Source organism: Microtus pennsylvanicus, chromosome 9, assembly GCF_037038515.1.
Source record: "Microtus pennsylvanicus isolate mMicPen1 chromosome 9, mMicPen1.hap1, whole genome shotgun sequence".
NCBI classification, from domain to species: domain Eukaryota; kingdom Metazoa; phylum Chordata; class Mammalia; order Rodentia; family Cricetidae; genus Microtus; species Microtus pennsylvanicus.
The window spans coordinates 56,673,448-56,686,840 of record NC_134587.1 but is presented as its reverse complement, the minus strand read 5'-3'; the positions used below and the strand labels follow the sequence as shown (position 1 = coordinate 56,686,840).

At 41.1% G+C, this 13,393-nt stretch overlaps 1 protein-coding gene across 2 annotated transcripts in view; it reads left to right on the top strand.

The window, feature by feature from the left end:
- The window catches only part of Arglu1 (arginine and glutamate rich 1), a 21,561-nt gene extending 8,877 nt beyond the window's left edge, over window positions 1-12,684 (top strand). Inside the window, exons 3-4 of one of the 2 annotated variants that reach the window (XR_012911837.1) lie at window positions 1-57; window positions 11,861-11,925. The exon at window positions 1-57 is cut by the window's left edge and continues 494 nt beyond it. Coding sequence is in view for 1 of the 2 variants with exons in the window: in XM_075986124.1 (XP_075842239.1) it covers window positions 1-57; window positions 11,861-12,025 (222 nt within the window). In the remaining variant the exon portion in view is untranslated. Of the gene's footprint in view, window positions 58-11,860 lie in introns of both variants that reach the window. The other variant, XM_075986124.1, reaches the window with a different exon arrangement.
- Window positions 12,685-13,393: the final 709 nt, after the last annotated feature.

The window sequence follows — 13,393 nt, the reverse complement described above, 5'->3', positions numbered from 1 at the left end:
CTGGAGCGGATATTAGAAGAAAATAACCGGAAAATCGCAGAAGCACAGGCCAAACTGGTGAGTGCTGTGGATTTGGGAGGCATCATGCAGGGTCTTCAGAGTATGTGGATTTGTGCTGAGTAATTGGGCTTTGTGAAGATTCTCAAGATTGCTTCAAGGACCTTGAGGTTGAGGTAAAGAGTGGTAGAATTGGCGATATTTTAATCTCTAATTTGGAGAGAATTAAAATTTTCAGTGGTTTAAAACATTTTGGGGGGAGGTTTACTCTCCCTGCCCCCAATGTCTTCAACCCTGGCCTTACTCTTCACTAGACAGAAGGAAGACTGCTTAAATGCAGTCTGATTGTCCCCCTCTCGTGCCACAGATCTCCTATAATCTAGGCTGGCTTTGGATTCCTGAACCTATGTGCTGGGATTCCAGGTGTGCTCCACCGCAGTTCACACATTTTATCTCATGTTTCTAATTTACTACCTCAACAGAAGTACACAGACTATAAACTAATTATATCATTGTGCTATAAAAGGTGTAGGCAAATTTAAAATATAATCTGCCAGTGTGAGGAGAGACTATGAGCATAAGTGGTTCAGAACTTCCAAGACAGTAACCCACGAGTATAGATACAACTTAGAGATTCTAGGAAAGTCTGATTCTAATGCAGTAGCAGTATCAAGACCAACAGAGGTCTTTGCTGCTGAGACTTGTTGTTTAGGGGAAGAGCAAGTTATGTCACATAATTTCTCCTTGAAAACTGACTATTGAGAAGAACACACAGGGGAGCTTGTCCTAGGGCCTGGGTGGGACAAGAGTATATGCCACTACAGGTAGAAGGAGGAGGACAGTCTTATTTCAGGTTTGGGTGGTTGAACTTTGAAGGGTAAATAAAGTCTGGTTTGTGACAAACACTTCAGAAGAGAAGTATGTTAGTGATCTAGGTCTATGAGGACATGGTAGAAGGGTTAGATGGATGTGTTAACTTTGACTGGTGGTGGCCTTGATACCCTCACCTTGTGTCTCCTATCAGGTACTAGTGCATCTACGGAAAATAAACTTGTTTCTTTTTGGAGGGTGGTGGTGGTGGGAAGATTGATCATAGTCTACAAGACTATTTCTCAGGTTGTGCGTAATGGCCAATTTTTGTTTTTTTATCCTGTTTCCTCACATCTCTACTTTAAAAGAAAATGAAGTCTGCTGATAGACTAGGGATGACATCATTGAAATTCAGTGAATGGGTGCCTTAGGTAGAGAAGTTGGACTTCTAGAAACTCATAAACACCCCAGGTAGATTTAGGTCATTTGGGTTGGGAGCCTAAGAAATGACTGAATTGAAGGCAATTTTGTATGTGGAAAGTGGAATGTCCTTTATGAGGGAGTCAGAAGATGAATTGGATGTGAAGATGGTGGCAGGTTGAATATTAAAGCTCTTTGGATATTGTTCCTTTCATTTCCCTTGCTCTTTGTTTACTGGGAAATCTGATATAAAACATTAAAATTCAGTCGAACTGAGGACAAATCAGTCAAAGGGAAGGTGAAGCAGCAGTGTATTGTAGACAATGCTGTGCTAGTTGCCTGGCTGGAACAGCAGTTTTATGTACTGTGTGTTATAATGGCAAACAAAGCATAGGAAACATTGTACCTAAGTGGCCAAAGGCAACTGCACTAAAGTCTGTTCACAAAAGTTGTTTGGAAAGTAGATAAGGAATTACATTCTTGTAAATTATTAGTGTTTATTGTAGAGACATGGACTGTTCTAAGAAAAGTTAATTCTACAGGAATGTTTAAATGGTGTGGATGGTAGTTTATGATTGACCTAATTGTGATGGAGTGGTATGTATACAAAGGCCTTCCAAGAGATGTCTCTTTGAAGTAGGACTCTCATGAGAGTGTGAAGAAGTGAAATGGCCAAGGCCTTGAGGTGAGGAGGGGACGAAGTCTCTGAGACAGTGGAGAAATAGTAGTAGGCGTTAGAGACAGTAGTGAGCAGATGTGATGCATGCCAAGAAGGGTGTGTGACAGCAGAGACCGGCCAGGCAGGAGGGTGCTTTGAGGACATAGTGCCCCTGCCACAGACAGTTCTCAGTAACAGAAAACTGATAAAGACCAGCTTCCAGATAAGGACCCAGAAACATGCAGAATTATTACATATGGCATGAGGAATTAGCTACTGTAATTCCTAGAAAATAGATCCCAACATCTGTGGAAACAAAATCTTTTTCCCCATTCTGTTGAGGTCCTGTTCTAAATTAGTTTTCCATTCTTTAGGAAGTATCCTGTTGAAAGATAAGAGTATGGTGAAAGCACTCTGAGATCCTGTGGATTTAGATGGGAGTAACAAGTTTCAGAAACTGCTTAAATATCTGTATATACCCCAGACTTTAAATTCTGCTTCTAGAAATTTACTCTATAAAACTTACTCATGGAAATTCCATTCGCACACAGTGCTTTCTTTTATGGTCACTAAGAGTGACAGCTGGAGCCAGGTGAGTTTTTTGCAGACAAAGAACTTCTGAACAGGAGACATGATGTACAAAGTAGCCAGATAAAAACTGTTGTCTCTTAGAGATGGACATTTGCTCACAAAGAGCATATTTGTATCTTTTAAGATTGAGTCAGTGTGTTAAGAATAGCTATCTTTAGTTATTATTTCCAAGCATAACTTTACACCTTCCTCAGTTACACATGTTGTAAGTGATGCATTCCTTCTTTATGGCATAGAAGGAAAGCTGTCCAGGCAAGTACACTAAGGCATCCTTTTGAACACTTTAAGTAGGCCCTGTTAGGGTAGCAGTTGAATCTGGAGTTGAGTGGGGACCAAAAAGGAATGTGCTAGATTTAGTCAGGTGGAGTGCGTGGAGGTTTCTGTTAACGCGAATCTGCACAGTTCTTGCTCAATCTTTTCCAAATAATGTGTCAAGATACGTTTCTCTGTAACATAACCAAACAAGTAACACATATTTGATAAAATCACATAATCCACATGTGGACTGCCTTCACTGAGCAGGTACACTCCTAGTTTTTAAACTTGAATTGACAGCCAGTTGCCTTACAGTAGTTTAAGGATTATTAATGCAGGGTTTTAATTTCCTTTGTGTTTTTGATGTGTATGCACATACATGTGGAGGCCTGAGGTTGGTGTCTGGTGTTTCCCTCAGTCTCTCCCCCCTCATTTATTTACTTATTAATTTATTTATTTGTTGAGGTGTGGTTTCACTGAACCTGGAGCTTATCATTTCAGCAGACTGACGGGCCAGAGGTCTCCACCCTCAATTCCAGTTCACAGGTTTGCGGTGCATGCATACCACCAGGACCATGTCTACATGGGTGCTGGATATGTGCCTTCCATGCTGAGCTATCTCCCAGCCCATTTACTTTTTCTAGAAGCACTTAAATTTTGGAGGCTGTTTTCTTCAGGTTTTGTATAGTGTGTCTTTGAAAATGCCAGGGATGGTACAGAAGTATATGAATCATGAAAAGGAAGCAGAATTTTGTTTAGTTTTGGGTCTCAACTTTGTAGCCTAGCTTCGTTAGTGCCTAGACTGACTCTGTAGCTCAGGCTGGACTTGAACTCCTGGTAACTCTTCTATTTCACTTCCCTAATGCAGTGTTAGAGGCATGTTGCCACCAGTAGAGTTTAGATATTGCTGTGGAGGGATGTGTTCTGACTAAGTTACCAGTAAGAGATGCAGCCTCCACCTGTGCCTGTCTGCCTAGTGTCCTGCAGTGTAGAGATTGACCTGAGCCGTCTCCGCATCACTGCAGCTAGAAGTCATTAGAATGCTGATGGATTTCGAGTAGGTGGATGGATGTTCAGGATTTGAAGTCACTGCAAACTGTAAGTTGACAGGTCTGATACTGAGATGGGTCACTTGGTGGTGTGAGTTCATCGCTGAGAGGTTGGAAGTGCAGTGTCTGAACTTGAGGTGTACGTACTTGAGTATAAATAGTGCTCAGTGTGCAGTTGAGAGGAGCTTCTCAGGAAAATGTAGGTTTGTTTGTTCTGGTTTTAAAAACGCTTGGTGTAGACTGAGCACGTTACAGCCTCTCCCCCATACTTAATTCCTAGAATTTTCAGGTGTTTCTCTGTATGGTCAAAAAGTGAGGAGTGTTTTTTGCAGGTGTGATTGAGGTATCTTGAGAAGGAGACTTTAATCACAATTATTTCTTGACTATCACCACATGTGCTCTTTAAGAGTAAGGCAGACTATAACATAAATCAGAGAAGCTAAGAACAGAGCAGAATGAGATTCCAAAATGTCTTTCCCCAGGCATGGTGATGCACTCCTTTATACCAGCTGGGTTAGAGAATATCCTAGTGTAGGTAGCAAGTTCCAGAGCAGCCAGAGCTACATACTAAAGAGACATGTCTCCAGGAAAGGTGAGGTTTAAGATTGCGGTCTGAAGATGGTCTTCCTGGAGGCACCTGAAGCCAGCAGCATTTCAAGGGCCTCCTTCGATGGTTCCAAGGGAACTGAGCCCTGCTAACATGCTGAGTTCAGACTTTCAGGCTCTGGAATAAAATTCTGCTTTGAACTTCCTTTGTGATTGTGGGTTTGAAATTGTGAAGAAACTGGATGATGCTGAGGCACATGTCAGAAAACACAGTGTTGTTTTTAACCTCCAGAAATACTGGTCATTTACAAGTGCTTCTTTAGTGCTCTGAAACACATTCAAACCTGTGGTTGAAACTGGAGGGAAGATGTCCGTAGCTAGCTCGGTTATGGCCTACAGCTATGTGAAAGGTCAGACTCGGGGATTCTCAGTCTCTATAGTGAAGCAGTAAAAGGGGGCTAGAGAATAAAATAAAGTTTAAAAGGAAGTAGTTCACTTGGCTATTTGAGAGAATCTCAGTCTATCTATATTGCAAAAACTAATCACAGAAGGGACCAGAAGAGTTGGCTCCGTAGTTAGAGCAGTTGTCGCATATGCAGAGGATCCAGGTTCAATTCCTGCCAGCTTACAATACCCTGTAACTGCAATCCTAGGGTATCCAGTACCCTCTGAGCTCTGTGGGTACCAATTATTCACGGTGCACATACATATGTGCTATGAAAACATTCGTATACACAAAATACACAGAACTTGGTATAGAATGAAGGTTTGGCATCTAGACAGCTTTTTGGAGATTGCTGCTGTTTGAATGCTTCTTTTCAGTGAAGTCCTTTACGTGTTTGCTCCTGTCTTAGGAGGTAGAGCTCTGAGAACTTATTCCTCACTGTTGTAGTGTTCCTGCAGGAAGGGACTAAGATACGCATAGTCAGAGGGAGGTTGGGACCGAAAAGGACACCGCACATAACAGTTGAAAAGAACAACAGGGCACCCTAAGGATAGAATGCTCCAGTACCAGAATAGGTCATAGTGCTGTGCATGTACATTTCAGGAGATGGCGTCAGACGTGTGAGGAATTGAATATGGATTGACTAGGAAATCAGGATGAGGGATGGGTTTCCTGTGTGAGGGAAGAAACACTGGTTTGTGACCTTTTGTTGCTGTGTTTGGGAAAACAGTATAAAAGGCAAGAGTTTGATATTGCATGGAGTGGCTTGAACAGAAACAGAATGTGAGAAGACAGGCTCATATGCACTGTTGCACTTAGATACGTTAGAGAGAATTGATAAACTTGCTGAGTGGGGCATAGCGGGAACCCAGTGCCTGGGAACTCTAGGCATTGAAGGAAACTGCAGTCATTCAAAGGGAAATGAATGAACAATACACACAAAAAAGTTCTCCCAAGAGAAAGAATTTGGGATATAGAAGATGAAAAAGAGCCTCATTATATATAGTATAGAGATTTTTGCCTTTTAAATATGAAATTGTATCTTATTTTTAATATTTACTAAATTTTTTCATCTTTTATATGCATGTATCTATGTGTACGATGTGTGCTTGGTGTATGGAGTCAGAAGAGGGTTTTAGATCCCCTGGAACTGAACTTATGAAGGGTTATGAACAACATGGTTGTGAACCATGTTGGTGCTGGAAATCAAACCTGGGCCCTCTACAAGAGTAACAAACAAGTGCTCTTAACTGCTGAGCCATCTCCAGACCTTAATTTGAAATTTTAGAACATAAAATCAAAAGGAAATCCTGAAGGCACCATTTTGGGGTGGGGGGGAGCTGGGTTCAGTGTACAGAGCAGTGAGTGTTGCTGAAACTGTGAGACTGTTCCTCAAATGCCACCCAACCCTCTTCTTGAGCAACACAAAATATCCCTAAGGTATCTAAATTGAAGTTTGAAAATGACTGAGGAGTTTATAAGTAATTAAAATTGAGAAGCAAGGTTAGTGAAGCAGTGGACATCAATCCTCTTTAGATGGTAACAAGTGATCTCTGTAGAGTGGATTTGGAGCATGTTTTCCTCAGGAAGATAAAGTCAGTATTTAACGCGGGTACTGGTGCTTGTGGCTCCTTACCCGTGTGCAGGTCGGCTCTCAGCTTGCAGCTCTGCAGTTGACCTCAGCTTCCTAGGTGCTGGACCACAAGAGTGTGCCACCCAATGCCCACCTATGTTTTTGTTTTTTCTCTTTTGTTCCTTTAAAGTTTGAACATGAAAACTTAGAGAAAAGTATAATGAAGTTTGACCAACAGATTAAATATTTTGTTTTGATTTTTGTTTTTTGAGACAGGGTAGCTGTCCTGGAACTAGCTCTTGTGGACCAGGTTGGCCTGCTTCTGCCTCCTGAGTGTGGGATTAAAGGCATTTGCCACCACCGCCCAGTCCAATATATTGAATTTTAAAACATTTTAAATTTATGTTTTTGTAGCAGGGTCTTGTAACTGAGGATGACTTTGAATTCATGATTCTCTTGTCTCTACCCCATAAGTGCTGGTGTGCCCTACTGTTTGTGGCACTAATTACTTTTAAAACATTTCCTTTTTTATTGTGAAAACAAGGTATGCATTAGTATATATGTTCCAGGAAGGAAAATAAATGAAGTCATTAGACTTAGAAATGGCAGAGCTGGTCAGGCCTTGTTTCTTAGAGGGCTTACAGTGGGAGTCCACATTTCTGAGTGGCACGGTGCCTGTGGCTGTAGTTCTCCATTTTCTTACCCCTTGTCCTTTTAATCACTACCATAAAAAGTGTTTTCTTTCTTTAGATTGTTAAAGAGGTTAGAAAGTCCACGAAGGAGAATACTGATTGATTATGTTGTGGCAGGCTGTGGTAAACTAGATGGTATCTAAGATGCTGGGAGGAGCAGCCAGGCCCTACATGGAAACAGATCCTTTTAGTTTTCTGACTTTTCACCAGCCACTCGAGGGTATGAGATGCAGAGTTCTAGGCATAATGGCCAGAAACAGTGGTCTGTAGTGTAGTAGACACTAATCTTGTTGGCCTCTCCGGTGTACACAGAATAACCCTTGTGAATAAGCAGCATATTGTGCTCCTCTTTTCCCTATGCAGATACTACAGTTCTCATCACGCGGGGCACGAGGGAGAGGAGAGGACAAGAGGTGTCTACTGGGGTGGGAAGTCAGGACTTAGGAAATAGCTAGCAAGTAAGGTGTTGGATTGACACCAGGCTGACAGATATATGGATGACAAATTAGTTTTCCATCACTGGTGAGCCTGGGTATTAAAAGTGAGAGATGGTGTAAATTTATCAAGAAATGTGCAGCTAACTGCACTAGAATAAAGAACAAATGTAAATACATGGGCTTATGTGCTAATCCACTGAACAGTAAGGCTTCTAGCTGTCTGTGCTTGTAGCTAGAGATAGTCCATTACTAGGTGATGCCCGGGCCGTGCAGCCAGCCCTCCTAGTGCAGCAGTTCCTACTGCAGCTGAGACTCGAGCCCAGTGTAGTATTAAAGACCAACTTTGGCTGCTGAATTTTTGCTTGTTTAATGTGATTACATTTAAAGTTCTGTTTTGCTTGGTTATTAAGCAAAGCTAATTTCATGCCTTACCTCATTTGTCTACTTCCCATCCTCTACTTTCTTTTTTTATTTTATTTTATTTATTTATTTATGTTGTTTTTTGAGACAGGGTTTCTCTGTAGCTTTGGAGCCTGTCCTGGAACTCCTTCTTTCTTTTGGACTAGGTTAGCCTCTAACTCAGAGATCCACCTGCCTCTGCCTTCCAATTGCTGGAATTTAAAGACATGTGCCACCACCACCTGGCTCCATCCTTTACTTTCAAAGGTGACTTCAGTTATTTTTTCTTTGTTTGTTTTTCCAGAGTTTTTGAAATGCGTGTTTAGCATATGGATATGTTGTAGTTTTATTCTCTCTTGATTACACAAAAACACAAAAGTAAGATCCATTGCTGCTATTTGCTATTTTCCTTTTTCACCTAATATATATTGAAGAGTTCTGTTTCAGAATGTGCAGGCCCTTTTATTTTTTTTATTTCTCTGTATATTGTTTTGGGGGGAGCACATGGAAGCCAGAGGTCAACACTGGGTATCTTACGTAAGTCCTTCTATCACTGTGAGACAGGATGACTCGGTGAATGTGGTACTAACCATTTTGGATAGACGATGACTGCCCAGCACGGTGCTGATGTGGGCTAGTCACTGAGCCCAACTTTGTAACACGAGACCCTCGTGTTTGCACAGTGAGCACTTTACCCCCAGAACTTTCTCCCCTGTTTTTGTTTTGTTGTTGTTGCGTTTGAAAAATACTCTGTTTATCTACATGAATGTTTGCCTGAATGTGTCTGTGCACCACATGGGTTTATTGTCCAAGTCCTCTGAGACTCGAGTCATAGGTACTGGGAACTGAACCTGAATCCTGGAAAAGTAGCCGCTGCTCTTACTGCTAAGCATTTCTCAGGCCACCTGCTTTGTTTTTTTAAAGATCTTGTATAGATTATTTAGCCTTCATCATTTCCTTTTCCAAATTGTTAAAATAAAATAAATACCCCTGTAGAAATAAGAATCTGGGAGTCTAGGAAGATGGCTTAGTCAGAAAAGAGCTTGCTGCGTAAATGTGAAGACCCGAATGTTACCCAAGTGCACAGCGCGTGTCCTACAACACAATTGTAATCTCAGCCAGGGAGATAAGGACAAGAACTATCCTTGAGTCTGTTGGCTAGCCATGGTAGCCCAGCCTCTCTAGCTACAGAGCCAGTGAGAGGCAGTCCCAAAAGCAAGGTGAAGAAACCATTGAGGAGAGCATCATGACTTTTAACCGGCTGCACACACACAGTAATGAAAAATTTTGCATGTTTACAGGTGTATTCATGAAAGAAATTTCAGGAACTGAAATGGTTGAATTGATTTATTATAAAGGTAGTTTTGATGAATCAGACTGCTCTTCAGGAAGCTTTGATGGGATCGGAATTGCATCTGTGATGTCAGTGAGCTTTCATGTATTGAGGCTGTCCTTTTGACTCTCAGCTCGAACAGTCCTAAGGCTTTACTAGGGTCAAGTGGATAGGAGTAAGCCTGTGTTTACATTGCCAAAGGTTTCCCAAGTGCACCTTTGTTCAGTATCTAGTGCTGGCACCCCAAGCACATGGTTTGATGTGGATAGTTGGCATAAAGGTTTTGTTTGCTTGCTTGTTTGTTCGTCTTTTTGAGGCAGGGTTTCTCTGTAGCTCTGGCTACTCTTGGATTCACTTTGTAGACCAGGCTGGCTTCTAATTTTACAGAGATCCACCTGCCTCTGCTTCACAAGTACTGGGATTAAAGGTGTGTACCACTGCCATCCAGCTAGCTTTAAGTTTTAGAAGTGATGGGGGTGTATGCACATGTACAAGGTAAAGGTCTGAAGTTGACATGGTGTGACTTAACTCAGTGGTCCAGGAGCAGCTTGTGGATTGCCTCCACACCTGCTTGGCATCTATGTGTGGGTTTTGATTATCTGAGTGGCAGTCCTTACCAAACATTTTATCCAAGGAGCCGTCTCCTCAGCCTCAGATATCTCATTCTTTTGCTGTTGTGATCATTAGTAAAGCTAGGGAAGGTGGTGCTTGGAAGTGTTGTGTAGGTAGGGTTTAGTGGCAGTCTGGCCGCTTGCAGAGCAGAGTAATTTTGGAAGTTCAGTTGGAATTTTCATTTCCTATAGAAATCACTGGACATTTGAAGGCAAAGGGATCTCTTAGTACTGTGTACATTGGGAGCAGTCTCACCATTTTAGGTACACAGGGAACAGGCATGGTGACAGCAGAATTGAAAATACTTTAAAGCCAGAGAGAGAATAAAAGAATGGACACCTTGGTCTTGAACAGCTGATAGATTATTGTGCGGGGAGGACAGGACAGAGCTCCTAGCAGGCCACTTGAGTTGGAGTCTTTGCTTATGTGTAAGATTCAAGTAAACAGTGGGGGCAGGGATTGGCCAGAAGATGGCTCGGCGGGTAAAGTGCTTAATCATGAAGCTTGATGGCCTGGGTCTGTTTGATCTCCAGATCCCACATGATAGAAAGAAAAAACGGATGCCTATAAGATGTCTTCTGACTTGTGCAGTCATGCTGTGGTGTTCTCCACCCACTAAATAAATAAATAATTTTCAAGGTTAGAAAAGGGGGAAAAGAATTCGACCCTCAGAAAGGATGGACTTATTTTTAAGAAAGAGCAGAAAAAAATAAATCTGAAGTCTGTAGAGTTGGGGTGAGGGGCACCATGTTTACCAGGCTGCTGCAAAGGTTTTACAGGACTCTGGGCTGTACCTCCACCTGTCTGCCTTCCTACCCCATGGCTCTGTCCATTTCGATACTCAGGTGACATCGTTTCGCATGTGTCCCACAACATCATAGTCCCTTATAGGCCTCCAGCCTAGCCTCATTTGCAGCAGAGAAGTGAGGACATGTGGAGACTGTTGACTGTGGGGAGAGGACATCGAGACTGGAGGAGACAGTTGTGGGTTCAGTGTTGATTAACAGTTTAAGTAAAACAAGGAGAAAGAAGCAGTGACTTCAAATGTAACTTTGAGCAGGAAGGCAGGAAGGACAAAGTGCAAGTTTTAGATCACAGTAAAAATGGGAGGATGTGGTGGTGACTGACAGACATTCAGGAGTTAAAACAGCCTTTCTTACTAACGGTGTTGCTTAGGTTCAGGGAGGGTGACTGACTCTGTTGTGCAGTTGTCACGCTTTGTCCCATCCTGAACTCTCTGGGTACTAGTCCCACTCTAATAATAAGAAGAAAGGCAGAGATGACCCCTGAGAATAGAGGTGTACATGGTCTTCGGAAGGTCAGGAGGGGAGTCCTGATGAGTTGTGAGAATAGCTTTACTTTTCATGGTAGCCAGGGGCATTTCCTGTAGAGAGGAAAAGCCAATTGCTTGAGATTAAAGGCAATAAAGGGACTTCAGGAATTGATACTGTAGGCAATGTGAAATTAAAATAGCATTTTATAATCAGGTCAAAACATTTGGTACTTTTTTTTCTCTCTCCCAAGAAATTGAGACATAGAAAAATTCCTTTTTAATTTTCTGAGACAGGATTTCTCTGGGTATCCTGGAAGTCATTCTGTAAATAAGGCTGGCCTTGAACTCAGAGGTTTACCTGCCTCTACTTCTTGAGTACTGGGATTAAAGATGTGCGCCACCACCACCACCTGGGTAAATTCTTGGTTACTATTGAGTATACAATAAAGTGGAAATTTTTAACTACAGTTCTTGTGTATGTCTATCTAATTATAAATACATTGATTGGGTAGATAATGTACCCCGGGACTAAGTCTGTGCCTTTGCTTTAGATAACTGTTACTCTTGGTAATAAATATAAAGACAGAATCAAGTCTATGCTCAAGGCATGAAGTCCATAAAATTCGATTTTCATAAACTTGAAATAGGTGAAATATGTAGAGTTAATTAAGGAAGTCTTTCCTGGTGTATGTAGGTTGTAGATTGTGACCTGGTAACCGAAGATACTGAGAGAAAGGAATGACAGATGTTGTTCTTACTTTAACTTTTAGGCTGAAGAACAGTTGAGAATTGTTGAAGAACAAAGAAAGATTCATGAGGAAAGGATGAAACTAGAACAAGAACGACAACGTCAACAAAAAGAAGAACAAAAAATTATCCTGGGCAAGGGGAAGTCCAGGCCAAAACTGTCCTTCTCGCTAAAAACCCAGGACTGAGCGGCAAACTCTGAACTTTTTACAAAGGAAAATGAAAAAACTTCGTATTGTAGCTTCATGTTGAAGTGGTTTTTTGTTTTTGTTTGTTTATTTTTTTTAATTGGAGAATCTGGAAAGTTAGCTTGTTCTAATAGGGGCTATGCTCTGCAATCCCTTTATTTTTCCCTCTCCTCCATTACGTCAAATCCTTATCAGATCATTGCTGTTTTTTAGAAGTGGTGTATTTTTCACCTGTTGGGATTCTGTACTGGTTGGTGGTCTGCCATAGAGCAGGTCACGTGGTGACTAGCTGGTCTGGTAAGGTGTTCACTGACCACTGACTTCGGGGTTATACTCTGTTTACTACGTCCTAATGCTGGTGTTGCTGACTTTTTGTTTTTTTATACATTTATAAAAAAAGAAAAAGTTGGTAATTGCATTGCAAAATCCCCAGGGTTGTGCTGGAGCTGTGTGGTGTGTGTTACAGCAGTGTCCTTGTGATGCTGTGGCTCTTGGTGTTCCCGATAACAGGTAAGGATAACAGTTGCTCACCTGCTACAGAAGCACCTGCAGTGCAGTATTGTCTCTGTTGGACTTTTGTTTCTTTCATTGACAAGTCAAACCAGCATTCCCCACTGTAAATAAATGATTTTGCTGAATAAAGTAAAGTCTTAAATTCATATGTTTAAGCAATTTTTTTTTAAGTTGTGTTAAGTCTAAAGGGTGGTTTACTTTTAGAAGCCTTGGAACTGTACTAGATTTCCCCTCGTTTATATTTTCCACAAGGTTTCTATGTCCACTGAATAAATAAACTTGTGAATTAGTACTACTGGCTATTTTTACAGACACTATATGCTGATAAGAGTTCAAACATCAAGTATTATCTTTGAAAAATCCTAAACCTGTGCCTCTGTTATAGAAAATAAATATTATTGCCGCAAATTATACTTAATTAACACTAGAAAGTATGTTTTTAAAATTTATGGAATATTAGATGACTTTTAGGGTGGACTATCAGATAGAACTTGTTTTTTTTATGTTCAGAATGACTAAAATAACCTTCATTTTGCATGTTTATTTGGAGGATAAGCACATTTAAATTAACTTTTGTTTGTTTGGGCATTTTTGCATGTGGAAACTTAGAGATAATGCTGGGTTTTTATTCAGTAGATTCTTCCTCATTTAATTTTTTTTGATTTGTTGAAGTTTACTAGTGTTAAACACTCAAGGAAAGGCTATAAAATGCTATCAGAGGTGCATAGGCATGATATAGTGGAGAACCCAGTCCCTAGAGACAGTCCTATCATAGTTTAACATTGGAAATGTTGCCTGAGATGATGAAATGGTAGATTATTTTGTGTTTGCATGCTTTGGAAAATCAACTCTTCG